Raw genomic sequence first — 27,642 nt, forward strand, 5'->3', positions numbered from 1 at the left:
TAGACATTATCCTTTCATCTGATTCCCTCAGTAGCATTCTGCAGATAATGAACATCCCAACCCAGGACAAACCTGCAGAGCACCTGAGTAAGCGATGGTGTAAATGAATGATACAGCTTTTTCTGTCACTTATAAGATTAATATTAAGCTGTAGTGATAAAAAAGGTGTAATGCTTGCAGAATATGTGTTTTTAAAAGGAACAAAGCATCTCTAAAACATTTGGCATATAATGTAGATGTTTTATATGTAATGCACCTAAACATTTCCAGATGGTCATACCATTGTAAGACCTTCTGACTCTCTTCTTTCTGTCTTTGTAAATATGGAAGGTCCTTCTTAGGCGTGCAGGGTCCTCATGGAGGGGGTGGATCCATAGGAAGCAGGTTGATTCTCTCCGTATTAATCTCTGTCATTGTGTGTGTTTGAGACAGAAAGAGAAGGGGAGGGGTGATATAAAGGCTGGTTCCCTGTTGCTCGCTCCCATTCCTTCTGTTTTTTTTTTAGTGGGTTTGCTCTGCAAGTGATTCTCCAGAATAATGTTCTTGTTTACGGCCACCTTGACCATCCTGGCACTCAGTTCCCTGGACCAAGTGGATTCTTCAGCCTATGACAAGATAGTCACACACAGTCGCATCAGGGCTAAGAAGGAAGGGTAAGATTGTTTTAAAAGTTCACCTTTGCTGACTGGGAAAGAGGTGTTTAATTTTGTTAATGTTGTTCATTTCTTCAAACATAGAAATGACATATAAGTCCACTTTAAAAATGCTGGTACTCAAAAAATTCTATTTAAACCTTTAAAAAACTAAAACTATAACAACCAATGATGTCTGATACATATACGTAAAATTATTCTGTACTGTTTCTTATTACTAATTAAATATCATAATTTTTTAATTGTGCCACATTATATTCCTACCAAAAACCAATCTTTTTTTGTTAGCTTTTCTCTCAAATTATGCTGACAAAATATTTGTAATGGGACAAAAATTTATTGAATTATAAGGAAACACAAAATAAGCATTTTATCTAGGAGTCTCGGACCCCCACTGTATTTTTTTATTGTTATTTTTTGTTATACAGTATGAACCTAAAATCATTTAAATAATATCTTATGTATATGTAATTAAAACAAATATTGTGAGATCTGAAAGATTACTTTTTACGTTGATATATTTTTATAAATGTAAATATTTTTATGATATAATATTTCTGTCAAAACTTTATTTTTGCTAAACTTATTCACTTTGCAATTACAGAAATCTGTGTATCATCAACATGTCATTTAAAAATTGGGAATATTTTAATCTATTATCATTCATTAACCATAAATGTATTTCTAAAACATAAATAGACTAAAAAAGCAATTTTTGAATTGTTCAGTCAGCTCTTTAAAGCAATTTGTCAGGACTTCTATATAATCACCTGCCTAATTGAACACCCCTGTGGCATGTAAGCCTGTCATGTCTGCAGTTATCAACCATTCCAAGAGGGGTTTTTTTTAACACACATGCTCCCTCTGCTCTTTTTTTCTTTCCAGGCCCAATGTGTGCGCTTTACAGCAGGTCATGGGGACGAAGAAAAAGTACTTCAGCACCTGCAGGAACTGGTACAAGAAATCCATCTGTGGCAAGAAGGCGTAAGTCATCCATCGCTTTTCACTCTGACACACTCTGCTTTAGCCAGGTTTCTGCCCGTGATCTCGTCAGAGGTCGCTGTGAAACAGTGCCTGTGGTTCTCAGGGTAAAGGTGGGTCACAAAGGTGATGGATTACCGGTACATTGATTAGGCTTGTTCTGTGCTGTAGGGTGTGTTCAAGGATAGTGAATGAAACAGAAGCATTTAAAACTATTTTGTACAGTTCATACAGATCAGTTTTGTTGTTTGTTTGTTTTGAATTAGTAAGGATTCAAGACAGTTGGATTTTTGCCAAGACAAGCTGGTCCAAATACTTCCTAGGAGTGAGATGATTTATTATTCAAAAACATATTACACTCTGGAGCCTTTACCTCAGCTCTCACCAGGATGATAGAACAGTTGTGTCAGCCGAGTGCATCTAACTGTACTTGTTTATGGCAGATAAACCGCAGCTCATGTGCGCTGACTCTGACTTGACATATTTATTGTTGCTCCAGTGGTTTCTCTCTCCGTTTTCTCCTCAAATGCCAAACTAATTTACTGCATCTTCACTGAGAGGATGAGGTAAGCATGTTTCTGGGCTCTGTGAGACTGCGATGGAAGCCTTAGGGACTGGTGACGAGTAATTGGCTAAACTTTTCAGGCTCAACTCAGCCTTTCCACTGGCAGAGATCTGCAATATGTAAAAGAACTGAGAAAAACATTTGGCCTCAGGAAATGTCTTTGTTTGATTGTACTTTTTTTTTCTCTCTGTCATTTCTGTTTTTTTTTTATGTGTTGTTTTTTCTTATGTGTCTGCATATATCATTGTTGACGGTCATTTGTGTTCATTGTTCATGTTTGATTATATATATATAGAGAGAGAGAGAGAGATAGATAGATAGATAGATAGATAGATAGATAGATAGATAGATAGATAGATAGATAGATAGATAGATAGATAGATAGATAGATAGATAGATAGATAGTATGTATATACAATCATAAATTGTATCTTTTTAATCAAATATGTGTGTGTGCGTGTGTGCGTGTGTGTGTGTGTGTTCAATCATGCAGCAGCATGTCCAGGAACCTAAATGACGAATTCTTCTTCATGCCTGTAGTCATCAGACATACATTGATTTTGGTACAGAGAAAGCAAATACAATGTTCTCAGCTTTATTTTTATGCTTTGAATTAAATAACCGTTGCCCCCAGTTCAACCTTCTCACAGAGAATTATAAAGAAAGAGTCTCCTACGTACGTTAATTAATGTCCTGTGAGATTCATGAAACAGCTCAATTGTCATCCTTTTTCTCACCTGCAGTGTTGTTTTACTCTTGGATTTACAGTATGGCTGCAGCCTCTCTGGTCACAGTAGAAAACATATGAAAGCAATTTTAAATGTGTCTACTGGGAGGTAAATAATAAAAGCACAAAATAATCACCCCTGGTTGGCGTCTCCCCCCAGTTCCCCCTGACTAAATCTGGGCAGCAGTAGGTCCGAAGCTGCCCAGCCTGCTGTCTCTCCTCTGGGCGCCTAGGGGAAAGTTTGAGTCAGGCCTCTCTCAGGGGTAACGATGGCTTCCTTTTTCCTTCCTTTATCGACACTGGGAACATTGTTCAGTGTCAGTGGATGAACTCCACCACAGCTGCAACCTCTGCGCCTCTGGACACTATCATGATGATAACAAAAGAAAAAAAAGCTATTTAATCTGTGCAGTGTCAGGTGTGTGTTTACCACCATATCTGACAAACAGCAGGGCTGCATGGCACGATAATTCTCAAAAACATATCTCTCGCTAAGAACTGCGAGTAATGTCATTAGTCATGGGAGAATTATATGCACGCCATCTGCAGACAGCTGTTGGAAAGCCTCTTTGCCTCTTTTTTTGAATACAAGGTTAGAACTTTTAGCTTTTAGGCAAGTGGCCAAGATTCAAATTATTGTTTACTCTTAAAGGGATAGTTTACCCCAAAATGATAATTCGGTCATCATTTACTCACCCTCAAGTTGTTTCAAACATGTATAAATTTCTTTCTTCTGCTGAACACAAAAGAAGATATTTTGAAGATATGGGTAACCAAACAGTTGATGGACCCCATTGACTTCCACTGTATGAAAAAATATATACAGTATATATATTTTATTTATTTTTCCATGAGGAAAAGGCTTTAAATGTACCAAATGTCTCTCCTCTTGAGTTTCAGAAGAGATCTCGTGCTCAGAATTGCCGAAATAAAAAGTTTTGTATTAAAAGATTTAAATTTGAAATCAGGAATTTGTAAAAGAGTTTTCATTATCTGGTCTATCACATACATCCCCGCTAACAGGGAACGTTCTCAGAATATTTTTAAATGTTACTACTTGTTTCAGAACATTCAGAGAACTTTCAAAAGTAATGTTTGAAAAATGATACAATTGAATGTTCCCTTAAAGTTTGCATAACCCCCCCCCCCCCCCCCAAAAAAGGATGTTTTTAACGTTCACAAATAATGTTTTTATAACTTAATGGGAACATTAGCAAAACATCACATACTTTTATATGTCTGCTACTGTCTAAATTTGCATCAAGTTTTAAATTCCCTTAGGAATTTAATGAAAAGTATCTAAAAGTTAACTGACACCTGAGCCCCCCCATAGAGATAAAATTTCTCCTGAGAAATCCCCTTTCAAGAAACCACTGGAAGACTTCACATTTTTCCCCACTGCATGCCAGATATACTATAGAGATACCAGTTGAAGTTACTTGTTAAAAATAAACATAAATCATTATTCTGTCAAAACAGCCCAGAGGCAAGTGACCTCACACGTTTCAGACAATATAGTTTCTCTGTCAGGACTGGCTCAGATTTGGGTCGTTGCCCTCTTATGTTGTCAAATATTTGAGGATTTGCAGATGAGGTAATACTGTGGAACCTACTGTCATAGAACATATATTCTGAGGAGAAGGTTTTTGTCTTAGAATAGAAAGGGTATTTTAGTGTCTTTTCATTGTTTTTTTCTAAGTCTTGATGTAATTATAGTGGATGATGTAAATGTTCATCTTATTTGTAACCATGAATATTAAAGGGGTGATGAACTGAGAAATCAAATTTTCCTTGAGCTTTCAACATCTAAGAGGTCATCATATTATAAGAATATCCTGTAAGTTTCAGAACTGAAAACATCCTTGTTAGTCCAATAAAAGCTTTTATTGACACCAGGCTCAGCAAACGACTCGTTTTTCAAAGTGGGGAACTATGACGACAAAGAGGATAAAACACCAACCCCGCAGAAGAAGATCAACGCCTACTTCAACACGGACGGTTTAGCCCCGCCCACCGATTCGCGCATTACACGAAACTCATTATAATATGCAAAACTGTTATCCACTCACAGCAGTGGGTGTTTACTTCCAAGTCTTCAATGCGAGACGCCCATAAAAACCGAGCGTTTTTGAGCTAGACTCAAAACTAGGGTAGAAAATAGCCTATTACTTATTCAGTTTGATGTTTTTGAATGTAAAAACCAAGCGGACGTCATAAGTTGACCTCAGACAACAATATAACACAATTTAAAAAGCCAGTTCATGACACCTTTAAGTCCAGCGGTTTGAGACACATTTTGATTTATAAAAACTGCAAAAATGTAGAGAAAAAGTCCATGCTAAATTCAAAACAAATCCAGATAAAACTCCAGATGGTTGAACAAACATGTTTTATATGAAAAAGACACATCTGTGTGGACATGCTAAAATAATTTATCATGTGAGTTTTCTGGACAGAATACGAAAAAAAAGTGAATTCTTCCATTTTATAACAAAGGAACAAATTGGGTAGAGAATAAAAAAATATTATATATGCTATACCAAAAACATATCATATGTTCCATCAATTTTTTTTCCTCTTTATTACATGCAGGATGATATTATATGAGTGCTGCCCAGGTTATATGAAGTTAGACGGGAAGCGTGGTTGCCCTGCAGGTCTGTATTCATTTATTCCATCAATAGAAATATTATATAGTGTTTAATTTTTTATTATGAGTTTGCTGGTCTGAGTGGTTGTTAGCAAGTTGCTATGATTGTTAAGCCCAAGAGGCATGATTTGAGGTGTCGATCATGTCTGTAGCGCTTAACATTCACATGTCAAAAGTTAATAAATATGGTTATTTTGGATTGCGGCAACAATTATAATACATTTAACTTCAGTTTAAGGTCATGCTTAGATTAAATGCAGGTTATTCATTGGATATGGGTTCAGTGGAGGAGAACATTAGTTTTTGTTCTCTAAACAAACCCCATACCCAGCTGGCTGTACTTATACATGAGGTTAATGAGCCACAGCTTGTCTTGAACGTGGACTCGAGGTTCACATCATCTGACTTTGGATTATATGCTGTATTGTGTCTCTATACTGAATCTATTTATTTGATAGAAACTGTGCATGCAACTCTTTGTGCTTGTTTCCTGTAAATTTCACTCCACACCCAGTGGCCCCTATCGACAGTGTTTATGGCACCCTGGATCTGGTGACAGCCAAGATCACCCAGCGATACGCTGACCAATCCAAACTGAGGGAAGAAATCGAGGGAGCAGGATCTTACACAATGTTTGCGCCGAGTGACGATGCCTGGAAAGAGTTAGACCCTGTGAGTCGCAATCCAGGCCATGTTCTGCTTCATTCAAGCCGCAGTATTTGCATGCTATGTTTAAATCAGTTTTCAAATGTATGCGTTATTAATAAGCACACTTGGAGCACTGAATGGAACTTATTAAAAATAAATAAATTGAGGAATAGGTCATCATGCTGTCGTTTTCTTCTAACTTTTTATTCCCAGAGCAAAGTTATTACATTTTAACGTAATTTCTGTATATTTGCAGGCATTGAAAGCTGCCATGGTCAGCAGTGGAAACCCTGAGCTTTACAATGCACTCCACTATCACATGGTCAACAAACGGCTTCTCACTAAGGACCTGAAGAATGATATGACCCTGAAGTCCATGTATAACAAACAAGGCCTCTATATCAATCACTACTCGAATGGAGTAAGTTTCTCTTTTCTTCAAATTTACTGTGTGTGTGGAACTGTGTACAGTATGCTTTTTTAGTATTATTTATATACTATTATTATTAATATTTTTAATTATTTTTCATTTTGATATTTTTAGTCATTTGATCATTTAGATCATTTAGTTTTAGTTTTAATTTTAATTTTAGTATAACTTTTAGTAACTTTGTTTTGTGCTTTTGTCAGTATTATACGTTTTTTTTATTTCTATTTAGCTTAGCTAATTTATTTCTGGTTTAGGTTTTATGTAGTTTTGTTTTTTTATTTTTTCTTGTAATATTTTATTTCCGCTTATTTCAGTTAACAAAAAATATTTTTCAATTGTTTTTGGTTTTTGTTAAAGGGATAGTTCACCCAAAAAATTAAATTCTGTCATCACTTACTCACCCTCAAGTTGTTCCAAACCTGTATGAATTTCTTTCTTCTGTTGAACACAAGATATTTTGAAGAATGTCGGTAACCAATCAGTTGATGGTAGCCATTGACTTCCATAGTATTTGTTTCCTACTATGGAAGTCATGGCTACCGTCAACTGTTTGGTTACCAACATTCTTTCAAATATCTTCTTTTGTGTTCAACAAAAGAAAGAAACTATTACGGGTTTTGGAACAACTTGAGGGTGAGTAAGTAATGACAATCTTTTCATTTTTGGGTGAATTTTCACTTTAACAATTGCCAAACTGTAATGAAATGCTCTTCGAAGATCCTGCCATCATATAGTCATCCTTATGTCATTTCAAACCTGTATTACGTTCTTTCTTCTGTGAAACAAAAGAAGATATTTTAAAGAAGGCTTCAACAATTTGTGTGCATACAATGCAAGTTTATGGGGTCCAAAACAACATTGATTGGACCCCACTGACTTTCACTAAGTAAAAAAAAAAAAAAAAAAAAAAAGATTATCTTTTTTTTGTGTTCCAAAGAAGAAATAAAGTTGTACAGGTTTGGAATGACATGAGGAAAAGTAAATTATGACAAAATTTTCATTTTTTGTTGAACTATCCCTTTCAGTTCAGTGTAAAGTCACAAAACTGATCTGTTTCAATGGTTTACAGGTTGTCACTGTGAACTGTGCCCGGATTATTCACGGCAACCAGGTGGCCACTAATGGAGTTGTGCATGTCATTGATCGGGTCATCAGCGCCATAAGCCAAACGATAAAGGATGTGATCGAAACCAATGATGAGCTGACTACACTGAAGGTATGTGTTATTATGACTGTGCTATTGTAAATTAATTTGACAAAAAATTCTTGGAAGCTTTCTGAACCTTTGATAGGAGCCATTACAGATTAAAAATTATTCTTCAGCAGGGGCATATGATTTCTGAGAGTCAAGTTTATACAAACATCTTGTCTGACTTCTTTTATAGACAGTTGCTGTGAATTCGGGTCTCCAGAACCAACTGGGAGAGCCCGGACACTACACACTTTTTGCTCCAACCAACGAGGCCTTTGATAAACTAGACCGCGACGTCCTGGAGAGACTTATGAGTGACACAACTGTACTTCAAGGTAAACATATCACTTACTGTATATTGTAGTAGACCAGAACCACAGAACATTATTTATTTATGTTTTCAAGTGTTTTCAGGGGGTTGCAGTCTTGATGCACTACAAAGCTAGAGGTAATACTGCTACTGTGCAGTAGCCCATGTTAAAGTCTTTATCACATAGTGCACTTCCTTTTAAAAGTTTGTGGTCAGTAAGATTTTCTTTTTGAAAGCATTTCATTATTTTATTCAGCAAGGATCCATTAAATTGATCAAAAGTCACAGTAAACACATTTACAAATAATAAATGCTGTTTTCTAACTTTCTATTCACCAAAGAATCCTAATATTTTTTATCTGTTATATTTTTTAACTGTTTTGATAATAATAAGAAATTATTCTTGAGCACCAAATCAGCATATTTGAATGATTTCTGACTGGAGTAATGATGCTGGAAATTCAACTTTGCCATCACAAGAAACAATTACATTTTAAAATACATTAAAATAGAAAACACTTATTTTAAATTGTAATAATTTTTCCACAGTTTTAGTGTTTTAACTGTATTTTGTGACACAGGAATAAATAGCATTTTAAAGCATTTTTACAATATGTATATTTGTATTTGATCAAATAAATGCAGCCTTGGTGAGCACAAAAGACTTTCAAAAACATTTAAAAATGTTCAAAAAATTAAAAAGTTAAAAAACACACAAAACATGCACAGGATGAAATAATCACCCTCAAAGATTTGAAAGACTAGCAGCCTCATGTTTTAAGTAAACTTCACAAATGCAGTCCAATTCAAGCAGTGCCACATTCTCAGACGGCGGGCAAACAGCAGATCTGACCGCAGGGATCCAAAATCAAGTTTGGTCAAGACGTCTAAAGGATGGGAAATGATTTTGGTGAAAAAGATTAGGAATTTTGTGGTCTGACCATTATACGTGTTGTAACAGACAAAAGTATATCTGTTTTCCCCATGACACAGTTTCACAAAGAAAAGGCCACAAATATTGGTTATGAAAAGGGTCTATTTACAGCTAATCTAATCTGTGTGACCTTTTAGATTAGATTATCATTATAGGAAAAGTGTTAAAAGAAAATAACATAGAGAGCTTTATTCAAAGCAAAGTCTAGCTTTGATGTTAACATGAATTTCTTCTGAGGCTAGTTTTCTCAAGAACCTGATCTTTTTACTGATTTACTGATGAATTACTGATGCAAAAACACAAATTATTAAAGCAGATCAGACATCAGGGTTCTGGCCAGTAGCATATAGGAAAAAATCCTAAAGCACTGGTTCTCAAACTACCTGCAGTTTCAAGTACTGAGCATATTTCAGGGTTAACACATTTAATGACCAGTAAATTTACATGATTTTTCCAGTTGTTCATGATTATGGGATTTATTATTATTATTATTATTTACTTACAAATAGCAATTTATATGCAATAAACATTTTAGAGCTTGAAATAACTAGAAAATAAATATTTATTAAAGAAATCCCGATAGCTTTTTAAGATTTTATTAATTTCCTTATTCCTTATACTTCCTAATTACCCGTTTTTCTCTTTGTGGCCACCCTTGAGTATTGATGTTGACACAACAGCAGATTGTTATCCAGTAGCCCATGTAACAATGTGTAGATTCAGAGAAGGCTATTTTGAATAGGGCCTAAGTGTCTTGTGAAGGCGGTTTTGATTTGGATTTTGGTTTGGCAGAGCACTTAAACTTGTCAAAATGCACATGCATGTAGTGCTTAAACAGATGCAGGAAATAAGCTCAGCTGCTGGGAAAGTGGAGTGAAGTAAGAGTCTCAACTCTCCACCAGATTGCCCCCGCAAAGGAAGAACTGGGCGGATGTCCCAGTGGTCAACATGAGCTTCTGTGTTTTTAATTGTCTTTGACCTTTGGAGGTCTATAGACCAAAGCTTTCTGGACTATGAAGATGAAGACATTTCAACAGTTTAGGTCACCACACTGTTTATCTTTCAATCCTTTCTTTTTCTCTCTCTTTCTGGTTATTTTTTCAAGCCCTTTTGCAGTACCACCTCCTGAACTCAGCGCAGTGCTCTGAGGCCATTATGGCAGGCTCCATCTACGGGACTCTTGAGGGCAGTAATATTGAGATCGGATGTGATGGTGAGAGCCTTACGGTCAATGGTATCAAGATGGTGCTGAAGAAGGACATTGTCACCAGCAATGGGGTCATTCATTTGATCGACCAGGTGCTCATGCCTGATTCGGGTGAGACTCTGTACATGCCCACTGTGTTCAACCTGACATTATTTGAACTTAAAGGGTTAACTCTCCCAAAAAATCACACCCACATGTCATACATTAACAGATATTAAAATATACAACTTTATTGATGCTAATATAATATCGAAATCTCAATTTGAAGTTTAGTGTGTATCTTTTATATGTCTCGCAGCCAAGCAGGTGATGGAGCTTGTGGGCAAATCTCAGAGCATCTTTGGTGACATGGTGTCCGAGCTCGGCCTCTCTGCAGCCTTACAGCCTGAGACTGAGTATACTCTTCTCGCCCCACTGAATGGAGCCTTCTCCGGTGAGTTGGCCTCATGACTCTATGAGCAAAATAAAGGATGTTTCTGCAGAGATAGGAGTCTGTTTTTCCTTTCTTTTTCTTAAAGAAAAGACCTGAATAAACTTTATTATTGTAAAATATGTAGAATGTGTCTATGGTCTACGCACGCACGCACACACACACACACAGACATATATATATATATATATGTCTGTGTGTGTGTGTGTGTGTGTGTGTGTGTATGTATTTATATATATATACATAAGCCTTTATATGATTTTTTTATATATATGATCTTGGGTTTAATATAGTTACACTTCTGAATTCCACTCAGTCCTGGTTAAAATGTCAAAATGACTTCAAATGTCTCCTCATCAACTGTCATGCAGATGAGGTAATGTCCATGGATCAGCGTCTCCTGAAGATTATTCTGGAAAACCACATCCTGAGATTCAAGGTCTCTCTGAATGAACTCTACAACGGCCAGATGCTCGAGACCCTTGGAGGAAAATGGCTCAGAGTCTTTATTTATCGCACGGTGAGAGACAAGGACTCATAATGTTTTTGTCTAAGAGAAAGTGAAAGATTGAGGACCTGCAAACAATCACTTTGTAAACAACCACTTTTTATTTGCTTTATTGCTCTGGTCTTTGGCAGTTAAGTTTTATACACTTGTATATTTGCTTCAGGTAAGTTTTTAGACCTGAAATTCCTCCTTGTTTGACTATATTGTTTCTCAATGCTCTGTAAAATGTCCAAAGCCCAACTATCATTTCATTCTCCTCCTCGTGTGTGTTTTTTAGGCTGTGTGTATTGAGAATGCATGTATGGTCAGAGGCAGCAGAGAAGGCAGTAATGGAGTCCTTCATCTCATGAGGTCCCTGATCCAGCCACCCCAGGCGACCATCTATGAGCTGCTTTTGAACGATGGACGATTCAAGTGAGATTATCATCGTGATGTGAAATGATTACTATTTTATTCATCTATACACATTTTTTATTGTACAGAATTATATTATTATATACTGATCTGTTCCAGAATCTTCCTGTCTCTGATGGAGAGTGCTGGACTGACAGACCTGCTGAAGCAGGAGGGATCGTACACACTCTTTGCTCCTATCGATGCCTCCTTTGGCACTCTGACAGAGGAAGACATCACTCTTTTAAAAAGTAAAAAAATTTTCCCTCTAACATGTCCAACATCAGCTTGGTCTGCTACCTCACAGGTGACCAGTGACTATTCTCTTATCCAGGTGACATGAACGCGCTCAGGGCAATCCTGCTCTACCATTTTAGCAATGGCGTCTTTATTAATGGAGGACTGGAGGGTGGAGTGACTAATCTTCTCAAGACCATACAGGGCAACAACCTTCAAGTGCAGTCTGTAAGTACATTGATAGGATCTCTATCAGTCGTGTTTTTTAGCGACTAACAAGCCAAATCTATCTGATTAAACACCGTAATCAGTGAAAACACAGAGATTTCCTCAAATGTAAGGTTTTTCCCAACAGTAATCATGAGAAAAAAAATTCTATAATTACCTTTCCCAGTTACATGATTAATGTTTAAACTTTGCACACCCAATAATAAAACTGTTAGACTCGGAAAGAGTGACTTTTAAATTTGAGCCAATACTAATGTTTTTGTAGCACAAGAGAGGAAGGACCTGACATGCGATTATCGTCAGACAATGCAATTAGACGCAGGACACATTTCCTGTGTCTGTTCTCAGAAATTCCATGATCCAAATCCAGAACATTCACGTAAATCCTTTACAGGAAACCATACCAGCATGTTAATATTGAGTATAAAACTGACTTGATTATAAAAATAAAAACATACATCATCTCATCCTAATTAGGACTATGAACTTTTTTATTTGTATGTTTGTGTATAGCCGAGGGTCTATGGCATTGGGCCTTTTGTGTGTGAATTTAGAGCATTGCTAAGTGATAAGGTCATAACTTCATAAGGTCATGGTTTGTTGCCATCAATCAAAATCAACATAGCTCAAATCTCAGCTTCCAACGCCTCCATCGTAACTCCCTCTAAAAGCTGGAACAATAGGTCTCCTAATGTCCAGACACTTCCTTTGCTGAAAACAGATATCAGCACTGTAAATGTAAATTTACTTTAGTCAAGAGATATCTCACAAAAAGAGCAAAAGCTAGGAAGTGTCTTCTTAATATAATGTCCAGCTGTTGTATTTTTCTAAATGTACTGAAGTGTTTCAAAGGGTTTTGTAAGATTATCCCACTTAGGCTCACATTATTATTATTATTATTATTATTTTATGTATGATATATATGTATGTGTGTGTGTGTGTATATATAATATTTTTATGAAATATTAATTGTATATATATTTTTCCTCTCGTCTAATCAATGCTAATTTAAAAAAAGTAATTTAATGATTAACACCACCTTATACTCAGGTTAACAACTCCATCCATGTAAATTCAGTGGAGGTTCCAGATTTTGATCTTATGGCATCCAATGGAGTGGTCCATGTAGTGAAGACTATGTTATATCCACAAGGTAAAGTATTAAAAGCAATGAATGTGCGTTTATATGCAAATATCTTTAAGATGTGATATTTTTTGGTGGGACTTTTACATGCATTAAGTCAAAATCAATTGCATAGATCGACTACATCTTCAATGAACCTGTTTTCTCAACTCTTATATAACTGTACAGTTCCTGAAACATAAGACACAGCCCCTAGAGCTTAATAAATGATTTTACCGCATTTCACAGATCTGCCAGTTGGCAGTGAAGACATATTGATTCTGCTGAAGAGACTCATCAAATACATGCAGCTGAAGGTACAGCAGAACACACATCATATCTGAACACTGACTCACAATCACAGATCCTGTACAGCCGTACAATCACACATCCTGTTTTATCTGTTGCTTTTATTTTATTTATTTATTTTTGGTTTGGTTTGTGTTTAGTTTGAATCTGGATTCACCTACCGTGAGATTCCACTTACATTCATCAGTAAGTTCAGTTTCATCCCTCTCAGTTTAATTTCTCTTTAAATTCCACATAACAACATCATCAAGGACATATGGGTTATTTTGACATGCTTTTTATTAATGAATATTGTGCTTCTCGTTGCAGGGAGGACTATAACTACACATGTCATTGAGAAAGGTGAAACATAATTTCATCTTGTTTTATTTTATTTGACTAAATGGCAACTCTTTTTCCCATCCACTCACACCCTTTCTACATCCATAAGCATTCGTTTATTTTACACGTGATACTGAGCTCCTCAGGCAAGCCCATCTCTGCCAGCCGATTATTCCCAGAAGCTCTTTTAGATATTTGTACAATTATGTATATACTCAATCATTATTCTATACAACAACAAGCCTGAACTTCGCCTCAACTGCAACTCCAAGTAAACCGATTGATCATAGAGCCCCAGAGGAGAGTGAACACATGTTGTTTTGTTGGCTTGAACCAGCACTGGCATCTCCTCTGGCAGTCGCTGGACAGATACAGCAGATAAAGAGCCATTCGAGACAGAGAGAGAGGGTATTTCGCCTCAGACCATGGCAGGAGACCTACCTGTTGAGTAGGAGTGAATGTCGAAGCTCAGAACATTTTAAATGGAATTTATGTGAATTGAAGCTATTGGAAACTTGGCTTAAAATGTGTATTTGTGAAGGTAAAAACGTATTAAAGCTTAGGTACTGGCAGTGGTTGCGAGGGTTACGACCTAGCAGAGCTACCTTTCTTCTTAAAAAAAACAAATAATAGTCCCACAATTTTGTAAAGCTAATGTGTGTCAAAACAGCCCAACATTGGCTTAAACAATATATACACACTAAGAGCATCTAAAATTCTAAAGCCTTTTATGTATGTTACTTTACAATCACAAGTCTTGATGAATCCTCTGAGGGCTGGTCAGATCTAGAATCTCCTTTGCGAGGGTACCGCGGTAAGAGACCCAATCCCATAGCGGGACTCTTACTTATTAGTAAATGATGGACAAACTTTTTCCATGAAAGATCTTTTAATGACAAAGTAAGTTATAAATGAAATACAGATGGGACTGATGAAAGTAAAGTCATTTGGAGTCTTTGTACGGCTTAATTTAATAAGTCGATGTAACAGTGAAACATTCGCATGTGTCATTCATTTATCGAATTGTGCATCTGTCATGGTTCCAATCAGTCTTTAAAACGCCACAGAGTACAATGAAACCTTTATAATGACAAAGTAAATGGTTTAATCGATGGATTAAATTGATTAAATGTTGAGTGTGACCTGTACAGTAAGATTTTATTAAGCAAGGGCACAATGAATTGATCATGATAATTATAATAATAATGTTACAAAAGATTTCAATTTAAAGTGTATCATTTTTCCCCCACAAAAATATTAACATTGATTACAATAATAAGACATGTTTCTTGAGCACTAAATCAGTATATCAGAATGATTTCTGAAGGATTATGTGACACTGAAGACTGTAATTATGCTGAAAATTCAGCTTTGCATCACAGAAATACACTACACAATAATTCACAACAAAATATACAAAAAAAAAAGAAAATCCATTTAGACACTTCTTGACTACTCACCAGTCAAGACTTCTTGATTACTGAAACATGAAACCGATCCTAAACGGGTGTGTGTGTGTGTAATGTAGTATTTACATTTTTTACAGTTTCTTATTTACAGTCAGTTTGAGTTCCACCATTAATCACAAAGTGTAATTTATGCTGAGCCTGCAATCAAAAAAATGTAGGATCCTGATCCACAGCCACATGTGCTCAATGTCTTATCTCATCTTTGGCAGAATATCCTGATTTTTGTTTAATGAATCCAGCAGTAGCACGAAACGTGACCCCTGTTACAGTGTCTTGAGAGAAAGGCCGGCCTGGTGTTCATTACAGCTCTGAAAGCTCCATTGACTCTTAATGACTGGCTTTGACTCCCATTCTCATCTTTGTTCATTTACTTGTGATTTATTTCACTTTGGCAAAATGTACGAATGGATTTCAGAACAAGTTTGCTGCAATTGGAAGCAAACCTGACTGTAGCAAGGTTAGTAATTCAGTGTCACGACAGCTAGTGGAGAATTGGGTGGATCCAAATGCAGCAATGGTATAGTCAGGGCAATCCAAATCATCGTGATCCATGCAAGCGTTATAATCCAGATAATCAGAATCGTAGTCATTCATGCCAGTTGGAACTAACAAAACCAGGGTATTTATGCACAGACACTAACAACATAAATGGGAACAGCTGGGTGCAATCACAAGTGATGGGAACAAACAAGGATTATGGGAAATGTGGTTCTAGAGTGAATGGATACAGGAAGGAAGGGACCTCTAGTGGACACCCAGTGAAAACACAACCAGACACTGTGACATAACCCCCCCTCTACGGAGCGGCTACCAGACGCTCCACGACAGAAATACTCGAAAAAAAAAAAAGTCCAGGAGGGAGGTGGAGCTGTGGGGACTCAGGGGGAGGGACGGAGGGCCAGACCAGGGTGGGACGGGAGGGCCAGACCAGGGCGGGACGGGAGGGACAGACCAGGGCGGGACGGGAGGGACAGACCAGGGTGAAGCAGACAGTCCATCGGGCGGCCAAGGCAAAGCAGACAGTCCATCGGGCGGCCAAGGCAAAGCAGACAGTCCATCGGGCGGCAAAGGCAAAGCAGACAGTCCATCGGGTGGCCAGGGCGGTGAAAACCCCTCGGGCGGCCAGGGCGGAGCAGACAGTCCATCGGGTGGCCAGGGCGGATCCGACTGTGCAGGCGGCCGAAACGGGGCCGAAACGGGGCCGAAACGGGGCAGGTCCTTCGGGCGGCCACGGCAGTGAAGACGCCTCAGGCGGCCACGGCGGAGACGACCAGGGCAACCACGGCACAGCAACAGACACCGGCTCAGGAACAGCAACAGACACCGGCTCAGACACCGGCTCAGGAACAGCAACAGACACCGGCTCAGGAACAGCAACAGACACCGGCTCCGGCTCAGGAATAGACACCGGCTCCGGCTCCGGAACAGACGCGGCTCCGGCTCAGGAACAGACACCGGCTCAGGAACAGACACCGGCTCCGGCTCAGGAACAGACACCGGCTCCGGCTCAGGAACAGCCACAAGAACTGTAACAGTCACAAGAACAGACACAAACACAGAAACGAACACTGGCTCTGGAACGGACATTGGCTCCAGCTCTGGAACAGGCACTGGCTCTGCCTCCGGCTCTGGAACAGGCCTTGGCTCTGCCTCCGGCTCTGGACACAGTCTCATCCCAAGAAGTCATATAACTGACGTCTTGGGACGTCTTTTGACCATACGTCAATATCCGCCTTTTTAGGGTACCCTTAAACGTCGGTTTATGACGATCCTGGGACGTCATACAACTGACGCTTTACCTTTAACGTCAGTTAGGTGACGGGGTAGGTTTAGGGGTAGGTTTAGGTCTGGGGTAGAGTTAGGATCCGATAACGTCATCTAGCCGACGTTTAAGGGTACCCTAAAAAGGCGGATATTGACGTATGGTCAAAAGACGTCCCAAGACGTCAGTTATATGACGTCTTGGGATGAGACTGCGCTGCTGGAACAGGCAATGGCTCTGCCTCCGGCTCTGGAACAGGCCATGGCTCTGCCTCCGGCTCTGGAACAGCAGACACTGGCTCCGGCTCTGGAACAGCAGACACTGGCTCCGGCCCTGGAACAGACACTGGCTCCGGCCTGGGAAAAGACACTGGCATGTCCAGGATCCGAGCCAGACGCACCAGATAGTCCAGGTCCATGAAGGCAGACGGAACGTGAACAGTCTCTGACTGGGCAGACGGAACGTGAACAGTCTCTGACTGGGCAGACGGAACGTGAACAGTCTCTGACTGGGCAGACGGGACGTGAACAGTCTCTGACTGGGCAGACGGGACGTGAACAGTCTCTGACTGGGCAGACGGGACGTGAACAGTCCCTGACTGGGTAGACGGGACGTGAACAGTCTCTGACTGGGCAGACGGGACGTGAACAGTCTCTGACTGGGCAGACGTGCCGTGGACAATCTCTGACTGGGCAGACACAGGTCTCCTTCTCCTCCGTTTCGGGACCACCTTACTCGGGACCACCGGAACTGGGACCACCGGAACAGGGACCACCGGAACAGGGACCACCGGAACAGGGACCACCGGAACTGGGACCACTGGGACATTAGTGAGACGGGAAGTCTTCCTCCTCCTCTTTGTCCGCGAGCAACTGGGTGCTGTTCTCTCCCCGGAATTAACCGGGAGCACAGCATTCTCCTCCCTGATACGAGCCATAGAAGCAAGAGCCTGAAAAATATTCATGCTGCTGGATCCGTTTGAGGACGGAGTCATTCTGTCACGACAGATAGTGGAGAATTGGGTGGATCCAAATGCAGCAATGGTATAGTCAGGGCAATCCAAATCATCATCATCCATGCAAGCGTCATAATCCAGATAATCAGAATCGTAGTCATTCATGCCAGTGTCGAAATCCATTTTAATCAGTCTGAATAATAATATTACAAAACAAGCGAGAACAGACAAGAAACAAACCTCAGAGTTGCAGCGTGACAAACAATACAATGACTCCGTGACATGAACTAACAAAACCAGGGTATTTATGCACAGACACTAACAACATAAATGGGAACAGCTGGGTGCAATCACAAGTGATGGGAACAAACCAGGATTATGGGAAATGTGGTTCTAGAGTGAATGGATACAGGAAGGAAGGGACCTCTAGTGGACACCCAGTGAAAACACAACCAGACACTGCGACATTCAGGGAAGAAGGAGGTTGAAACAGGCAAACGAGCAACATACTTTAATATCAAAATAAACAAACACAAAATGAAATTAAAGCGGCAGCCCCTCAAGAACGACTGCCGCACCTACATAAACCACAACTTAAAGTCCAGGCTTGGTCCTCTCTCGTCCTACACTGTCGTCAATTCTCCTTTTATGCATCCGGGGCTTCTCCGTGAGTCACTCAAGGATCCGTTCTCACGACTCTTGGGCCCTCCCTGCTTGCCACACTAACTTTAACTTAAAAGTATCTAAAAAGACAGTCGTACTTTATTCCAAGAAACGAAAATGTCTCTGAATAATTTGTTTTTTCACAACTACTGAGAACATTGTTACAAATATCATGACCACTATTATTTGACATGACACCTGACATGATCTGTACCTTTCCCACAGGTCCCGAGATCAAGGTCACCAGGGTTATTGAGCGTGAGCCCATCAAAGTTACAAGAGTGGTTGAAGGAGAACCAAGCATCACAAAAGTTACAAGAGTGGTTGAAGGAGAACCAAGCATCACAAAAGTTACAAGGGTGGTTGAAGGAGAACCAAGCATCACAAAAGTTACAAGAGTGGTTGGAGAGCCAAGCATCACCAAAGTTACAAGAGTGGTTGAAGGAGAACCAAGCATCACCAAAGTTACAAGAGTGGTTGGAGAGCCAAGCATCACCAAAGTTACAAGAGTGGTTGAAGGAGAACCAAGCATCACCAAAGTTACAAGAGTGGTTGGAGAGCCAAGAGTCACCAAAGTTACAAGAGTGGTTGAAGGAGAACCAAGCATCACCAAAGTTACAAGAGTGGTTGAAGGAAAGCCGTCTGTTTCAAAGGTCACAAGGCTCATTGAAAGTATGTCCAAACTTCAAATTAAAGGATAATTCCGGTATTTAGCACTTTGAGTCTATTTTCTAGTTTGTTTTGGATGAACTAGAGTGTTGTACACAGAAATTTTGACGATGGGTCCTGTCTCGACTTTTTGACTATTTTAGAATCGCCTCTGACCGCTTCAGAGTGGCTGTCCATGGGCATGCACAAACATGTCCTTAAAACAACCCTTAACATTCGTTTTCAAAACTGTGCAACTCACCGAGTGGTTAGTGGTGTTGTAGTTGATGTTCCAAAACAAGTAGCGTAGTGAAATACAGTTTCTGTCGTGTTTTTATTTGGCATTTTGTAAAATCGCATGATTTCTGTTGGAGGACTCAGTGCTCGTTGATATTACTGCGCTACCGGAAACGGAAAGGGGTCTGTTTACATTTGGTTGTAGTCTTTTCGCTCGGTTCTCCGTCTCTCAGAAGGCTAGCGTGAGCTGAGCAACTGCGGCAAAGTGGTTGTCGCCATCACGTGGTCGGGAATGTGCTAACGCTTCAGACTCAAATATTGAGCATAAGTTTATACGCGGTTGTGAGGTATCTGAAAAAATAGTTCCACTATAGCAAATAACACGGAATGAAATCATACATTGCGCCGATATATTTGTTTTTAATCATCAACGAACACCACTAACCACTCGGTGAGTTGCACAGTTTTGAAAACGAACGTTAAGGGTTGTTTTAAGGACATGTTTGTGCGTGCCCATAGACAGCCACTCGGAAGCGGTCAGAGGCGATTTTAAAGAGTCAAAAAGTCGACACAGGACCCATCGTCAAAATTTCTGTGTCCACCACTCTAGTTCATCCAAAACAAACTAGAAAATAGACTCAAAGTGCTAAATACCAGAATTATCCTTTAAGTATCAAGGTTAATTTTATAAAAAAAATATTTTTTCTTGCAACATTGATTTTGCATTCATTCTTTTCGCTCAGCTCACAGTGCCTCATCTGATGGTGGGATTGATGCTGAGGGAGAAATCAAGAGAATCATGGGTGAAGGTCATTCATTTTTTATTTGGTTGTGTAGTTCAACATTCCTATTTGGTCAAGTTGTTAAGAGTTAAATTGTCCAGTTGGTTTTATTAAACATTTGAGAAAGGATTCTATTGTAGTAAGAACTGGATTAGAAAGAGATATTCAGCATGTTCAAGTCTGTTCTCAAAACAAGTTACTCATACTTTAAAAATTCAGTTTGGTTCAGAATGGCTGTAAACAATTTTTTTTTTTGTCCTATTCTGTCTGATACAACATTGAAAGGATTCTTGTGGCACAGCCATGTTAAATATTATCACTTTATATGTTGTAGATATAACCAAGCTTCAGACGTTTCAGAGTGGTGACGTACACATGCTCCAGGAGGAAGACATCAGACAAATCACTGACGCAATCACGCAGGGAGGTTGGTCTAAGAGAGTTTTAATTGAGTTATGGATTATATTAACAAAAAAAAGGCCGCAATGTTGCTGAATGGTAAAAGCAACCCGTTATCTGATATGAACTGCATTATAGACTCCTTTTTCATAAACATGACATCATCATAGTGTTATATTAATATTATTTATGTGCTATTAAAGTATTTTTAATTAGCTTTTATTTTTATATTTTCAGTTTTCAATTCAATTGTAGTTTTAGAAATGTATTTTATTTTACATAGTTACAAAGTCAACATTTAAAAAATGTCTGTTTATTTTTTTTTATCCAATATTAATAATAGTTTATTTTATTTCATCTTTATATCAATTAATGCTAATTATTTTTAATAGTTTTAATTTTAGTCAACAATAACACTGACCTTGGTACTTGTATTTAAAGGTTAATGTATTTTGAACAAATCAAACCTAAATCAGTGAGCCATTTACACTTGAACCAAGAGACCGTTCTTGAATCTCCCCCTTTATCACAATTTTTTTCAGATATCTTTCTCTGCTGCCAAACACTTTTCCCCATAATCCTTGGCATATGTAATGATCATGTTCTTTCCCATATTTTTTTTTTTTGCCATTGATCCAAACATTAATTTGATTTATGATTTTGAAAGGCTTGGGATCTGTAAGACTCTTTTGTAGCTTCCTAAAGAGCTTGACATTTTTATTGAGAGCAGCTGTGAACTTGGTGATTCGTTCTTGTTTAGTAATGTTTAATGTTTGTTTGTCCGTCTAATTTTATGCCCATGGATTACAATCCCTAGTTACGTAATAGAATAAAGCCCCATTGGTTTTCCCATGGCTCACACATGGCTCTACTCATGATGCTTTAGATTTAAGTTCCTACTCTATGGTTTTCATTCATTTTTGGCAAGATCACACTTATGATTAGCTAAAAGAAAGAATGGTTTTACTCCAGAATATTTAAGCAGTACAGTTAAAGTAAGATTAAGGCTTTCATTATTGACTATTACTCACTGATTTGGCTCAGGGTTTCACTTTTGCCCTGAAGTTTGTTCATCCATTGTTCTCATGTCTCCTTGTTCTCAAAGGTGGACCAGGTATCACCACTATAACTAGAGTAATCAAACCAGAGCCCCAGGTTGTTGAAAGTAAGACCTAATAAAGCAAATGATGATATGATATATAGGTTTTGCCCAGATGTTTGTGTCATAGACTTCTCTTTTTGCTTGAAGGCGAACCAGGGATCACCACCTTTACCAGAGTAATCAAAAAAGAGTCTCAGATCACTGAAGGTGAGACGTAATACATAAATACATAGACATAATATGTGGTTTTAAAATTTGAACCAAATCAAATGTTCATCTTTTTGTGCTCAAAGGTGCCCAAGGAGACACCAGTATTACCAGAGTAATTAAACCAGAACCGCAGATCATTGAAGGTAAGATATGATATTTACACTTCTGATATTACAGATTTTTTTGCTGTAGTTTTTTTAAACTAAATGGACAGTTGATATTCGATATGCATACTAATTTCTCCTACTTTTACAATCTTTAAAAACACTAATTAATTAACACTGTGGCACAGGGACGTGCACAGGGGGGTTGCTCAGGTTGCCCGGGCAACTGCCCATATGCCCTTCTCACTCAAGTTGCCCTTCCGAGAAAAAAATTAAATCGTGCAATGGATGCAGAATTTCACGTAGGCCTAGATTAAAAAAAAAATCGCAAAGCCTCATTCACTTCCATTCGGGCACCGAAAGTGAAAGTCAGTATGAAGGGCAAACGCTGCACGCGACTGGCGTAGGGCCAAGCAAATTACTTAAGGCCACGCCTCCATCTCGTGTCATAGTCATAGCGCGCCGTCAAATGTGTAGCTACAACATCCACGACAAAATGAAGCGAAACTATCCTTCTGGTCACGAAAAGAGGAAGAAGAAAAAAAACATGAGAGTGAATTGCGGGAACAACAATCAGGAACTTGTGTTCTCTCCTCTCTAAGTTTGATGTCAGCAAAGTTTGATGTTTTTCGGTCTTGCTAACCTAGCTGGGCAGGCAGTGCATCTCTTGCATCACTTTGTGGCTGACAAAAGTGAGAGTAAAATACAATTATTTATTACGTTTGATTTTGATAAACGACAAAGTGCAACGGTGTTTGTTTACTGCAGCTCGGAAAACATAACCACGTCGCGTGTGTTATCGTGCGTTCATGCGCGTGCACGCAATGAAACTCGCATTTTTCAAGCAGAATATGTGGAGACCAGACATACTGTAATACATGCACGTGAATGATGGCACTCCCAATCAAAGTACACATTATACTTTTAAAACAAGACACTGATTATCTAGTCTCAGTGTAGTTAAAAACTCTAAACAACTGCACTAATTATGCAAGATAGAAAGCAATGTATTGACAATTTGACATTGATTGACTATTGATTTATAGGCTATATTGAATTAAAAATGTTGATTAGCTGGACATAATGGTCAAAATGGATGCACATCCCTCAGTAAATAATAACCATAAATTAAGAATTGCTTCAACATGCATAATAAAAAATTAAAAAAATCTTACTGATGCCGAAAATGCCCAGGCTGTAGAAAGAACCAAAGTTAATCCCAAAAGCCAAAGCTCAGGGTTATTATTTATTATTTTCTTCTTATTTATGTTTACGTTAATATTCACTTACTTAATAATATTCACTTATTATCTTAACATTCTACTCTATTCAATAAATATTGTGTGATTGAACCTCATTCTGTTCTATATTGTTGTACTTATTCTTTGACTGTTTTGTTTAAAGGAGGGAGGATTGTATGGGAGCGCTGAAGTGTCAGGTGTGACTGTGGCAATGGCAAATGGTTTACATAGCTCGATCATGGCGTCACAGGTCAGGTAGAGGGCCCTTTAGCAGAATTTTGCTTAGGGCCCCAGGGAGGTCAGGATCGGCACTGGGTGTAGCAGTCGGCCCGGGCAACTGCCCATATGCCCTTCTCACTCAAGTTGCCCTTCCGAGAAAAAAATTAAATCGTGCAATGGATGCAGAATTTCACGTAGGCCTAGATTAAAAAAAAAATCGCAAAGCCTCATTCACTTCCATTCGGGCACCGAAAGTGAAAGTCAGTATGAAGGGCAAACGCTGCACGCGACTGGCGTAGGGCCAAGCAAATTACTTAAGGCCACGCCTCCATCTCGTGTCATAGTCATAGCGCGCCGTCAAATGTGTAGCTACAACATCCACGACAAAATGAAGCGAAACTATCCTTCTGGTCACGAAAAGAGGAAGAAGAAAAAAAACATGAGAGTGAATTGCGGGAACAACAATCAGGAACTTGTGTTCTCTCCTCTCTAAGTTTGATGTCAGCAAAGTTTGATGTTTTTCGGTCTTGCTAACCTAGCTGGGCAGGCAGTGCATCTCTTGCATCACTTTGTGGCTGACAAAAGTGAGAGTAAAATACAATTATTTATTACGTTTGATTTTGATAAACGACAAAGTGCAACGGTGTTTGTTTACTGCAGCTCGGAAAACATAACCACGTCGCGTGTGTTATCGTGCGTTCATGCGCGTGCACGCAATGAAACTCGCATTTTTCAAGCAGAATATGTGGAGACCAGACATACTGTAATACATGCACGTGAATGATGGCACTCCCAATCAAAGTACACATTATACTTTTAAAACAAGACACTGATTATCTAGTCTCAGTGTAGTTAAAAACTCTAAACAACTGCACTAATTATGCAAGATAGAAAGCAATGTATTGACAATTTGACATTGATTGACTATTGATTTATAGGCTATATTGAATTAAAAATGTTGATTAGCTGGACATAATGGTCAAAATGGATGCACATCCCTCAGTAAATAATAACCATAAATTAAGAATTGCTTCAACATGCATAATAAAAAATTAAAAAAATCTTACTGATGCCGAAAATGCCCAGGCTGTAGAAAGAACCAAAGTTAATCCCAAAAGCCAAAGCTCAGGGTTATTATTTATTATTTTCTTCTTATTTATGTTTACGTTAATATTCACTTACTTAATAATATTCACTTATTATCTTAACATTCTACTCTATTCAATAAATATTGTGTGATTGAACCTCATTCTGTTCTATATTGTTGTACTTATTCTTTGACTGTTTTGTTTAAAGGAGGGAGGATTGTATGGGAGCGCTGAAGTGTCAGGTGTGACTGTGGCAATGGCAAATGGTTTACATAGCTCGATCATGGCGTCACAGGTCAGGTAGAGGGCCCTTTAGCAGAATTTTGCTTAGGGCCCCAGGGAGGTCAGGATCGGCACTGGGTGTAGCAGTCGATTCTGTTCCTTACCGGAATTCCTGTTCCCTTTACGCAATCATACTACAAATCATGCGTAGTTGCCCAGATGAGCAAAAAGCACAATTGAATGTACGGGAAGCCAAAAGGTTAAAAAAGGATTGTATTTTTTCCGAAATCTAAGCGTTATTTTATTTTATTAGAAGCGAGTTTTTCCCCATCTGTCAATTCAATCCAGATTATTTATTTAAAAAATAAAATAATAATAATTAAAAAACAATAAACAATAATATGAGGAACTCTTTTTCTCATGTGTATTTTGGTGACATTTAACATATTGTTAATACATTTTGTATACTGTTTACAAAGTTGTATATCATAAACCTGTCATCTTTGACGTTTGCAATCTTTATAAATAATAATAAGACCATAATATGAGGCATTGCGTTTGGACATAAACACGATCAGATAAGGCAATTTGTATGGGCAAAATTCAACTGAATATATTCCTTCATATAGCCCGTGAGTTTTGGGAGTAGTGCCCTTTTTTCAGGTCAGAGCAACTGCCCCACAAAATTCCTGTGCACGTCCCTGCTGTGGCATCTTTATTAACTCTCAAAATGTCATTTTTTATGCTTTACATTATAGTGTTTTGATGCCTAAATTCAGCTGTGATGTTTAAAGTGAAAGAATTTGATTATTATAACATGCTAATTATTGTCTTATCACAATCAGCCAGAATTTAAATATCAGTTTCAATAACTGTATACAATTAGAAAAAAAGGTTCAATTAGATTTAATATAGAACCTTACAGTTCTTCACTCAATTTTAAAGAACACTTTATGCCAAAAAGGCATAATACTTTCATATTTAATGGGTTATTTAAATTATTCTAGTGATAAAGTATGTTTACGAGCTGTTTAATTTATAAAATGTTATTAAAATAAAAAAAATTAACCAAAACTAAATCTATAAAATGATCCCATATTGGGAAGGTTCTATATATGAAGTGCCTGACAGAACCCTTTAATAGATGATGATTGAGTGTAATAATATTACATATTTGAATATTTACTGAATTTAATTGTATGCCTCTTTTAGTTCCAGATTTCTCAAAGATTGTATCTTTGAAGGACAATCCAGATCTCTTTGAATCAGAAACTGAGAGAATCACCAGAATCATCAAGGGTTAGTGGCTTCATAGCTCGGTGCGGATGATATGAAGAAGGATCTGATGGCGAAAGTTTAATTGATTTTTTTTTTTCTTTTTTTTCCAGAGGGGCGTTTTAAAAAACGAGCCGCCATCAGACAACCACAAGGTATACATTTCAGTTTATTAACATCTGATGTGTTCTTGAAGTCATTGTGTTGCTCTTTTTATACCTATTAAGATTTAAAATACTTTAAAATAGTTTTAGCACCTTTTTTTTTTCAAAACCAACTTTGTCATAATCCATAGACAAAGAGGAAAATGAACCATAGATGTGTAGATTAACTTTTTTATATATATATGCGTGTGTGTGTGTGTTTGTTTGTGGACTAAAACACAGGAACAAGACGAAGAGTGAGACTGGTCAGGCGTCACTCCAAACCAAGACAATGAGATGAATGGACGCTCACTGTACCTGGAGATCCAGCTTTAAGGGATGGTTCGGAGTAATTTCAACCTAGGGTCCTTTGCACCATGACCTCGAGCCAAACACCCCACCCAGAAGCTTTTTTTCCCTTGGACGAACATTATTAAAGTTAGAGCTTATTTAGAGATATCAGCCGAATGGCTTAGTGCAGGCGCTAATGGATCCAAGGTTGTATCTCTTAAATTACTCTACTAATAATCCCCGGAATGGTACCAAACTTGTACAGTAGCACAAATAGGTTCAACCTTGGATCCATTAGCGCCTGCACTAAGCCCATTCGGCTGATATCTCTAAATAAGCTCTAACTTTAATAATGTTCGACCAAGGGAAAAAAAGCATCAAAGTTTGGTTCGAGATCATGGTGCAAAGGACCCTAGGTTGAAATTACTCCGAACCAATCCCTTTAAGTGAAAGACAGTGTTGTAGAACAGTGTGTTTGTCCTGAAAATACACTTTTGCTACAAACCGCATTGAATGTTTACACATTACAAACCAGCGCAGTAATATCTTGGATCTGTGTGGCAAACACCCCACTTCAACTCAGATAAGGGGTACTTGAAATGGTGGTGGTTACAAAGAGACTTTGCTCCTTTTTTCCAGCTGTTTATATTGTTTCTTTGAATATATACTGTATGAGCCTTGTCATTGAGCTTATGGTGCTTGCATTCCGACACATGAATGCGTTTTTATCTGATCAGGATCAGCAAAGCTTTGGCTTTTGTGTTTACTTTAAATTATGCAGCTTTAAACTGTCCATTATTCAGCTGAAGTTCATTTTTATGAATGTATTCACTTAAATTTTTTTTTTTAATAGACAAGACTTTTCATTTGTACAAATTAAAATCATCACATTGAAATAATGTAGCTAAAATAAATAAATAAAACAATTTCATTTTAAAAGACAACTCTACTTGTGATTTTATTGTTCACCTCCAAAACTGTCTGTA

General features: G+C 38.2%; 1 protein-coding gene across 4 annotated transcripts; it reads left to right on the forward strand.

The window, feature by feature from the left end:
• Positions 1 to 378: 378 nt before the first annotated feature.
• On the forward strand, positions 379 to 26,777 carry postna (periostin, osteoblast specific factor a). 4 transcript variants are annotated; one of them, XM_056247714.1, is made up of 27 exons: positions 379 to 653; positions 1,539 to 1,637; positions 5,519 to 5,583; positions 6,091 to 6,248; positions 6,481 to 6,645; positions 7,724 to 7,870; positions 8,040 to 8,181; positions 10,196 to 10,408; positions 10,596 to 10,730; positions 11,099 to 11,247; positions 11,513 to 11,649; positions 11,749 to 11,879; positions 11,963 to 12,093; positions 13,144 to 13,246; positions 13,466 to 13,533; positions 13,666 to 13,711; positions 13,835 to 13,867; positions 18,921 to 18,953; positions 19,140 to 19,367; positions 20,324 to 20,389; positions 20,697 to 20,789; positions 21,867 to 21,926; positions 22,011 to 22,070; positions 22,157 to 22,216; positions 26,160 to 26,246; positions 26,336 to 26,377; positions 26,609 to 26,777. In XM_056247714.1, the coding sequence occupies exons 1-27, from the start codon at positions 538 to 540 to the stop codon at positions 26,659 to 26,661; spliced, it is 2,820 nt and encodes a 939-aa protein (XP_056103689.1). In that variant the 5' UTR covers positions 379 to 537; the 3' UTR covers positions 26,662 to 26,777. The 4 variants fall into 4 exon arrangements, with proteins under 4 accessions (XP_056103689.1, XP_056103688.1, XP_056103686.1 ...); XM_056247713.1 differs by having other exon boundaries at positions 380 to 653; positions 18,987 to 19,367; XM_056247711.1 differs by having other exon boundaries at positions 382 to 653; positions 18,921 to 19,367.
• Positions 26,778 to 27,642: the final 865 nt, after the last annotated feature.

Source organism: Rhinichthys klamathensis, unplaced genomic scaffold (genome assembly GCF_029890125.1).
Source record: "Rhinichthys klamathensis goyatoka isolate OS25496 unplaced genomic scaffold, OSU_Roscu_1.1 h1tg000050l_1, whole genome shotgun sequence".
Taxonomy (NCBI): domain Eukaryota; kingdom Metazoa; phylum Chordata; class Actinopteri; order Cypriniformes; family Leuciscidae; genus Rhinichthys; species Rhinichthys klamathensis.

Excerpts from the sequence above, each read along its gene's own strand:
- postna (XM_056247711.1), top strand. The coding sequence starts at position 538 with ATGTTCTTGTTTACGGCCACCTTGACCATCCTGGCACTCAGTTCCCTG. Across the intron at positions 6,249-6,480 it reads CCTGGAAAGAGTTAGACCCT|GCATTGAAAGCTGCCATGGT; the intron begins GTGAGTCGCAAT and ends GTATATTTGCAG. Across the intron at positions 20,790-21,866 it reads TGACGCAATCACGCAGGGAG|GTGGACCAGGTATCACCACT; the intron begins GTTGGTCTAAGA and ends TTGTTCTCAAAG.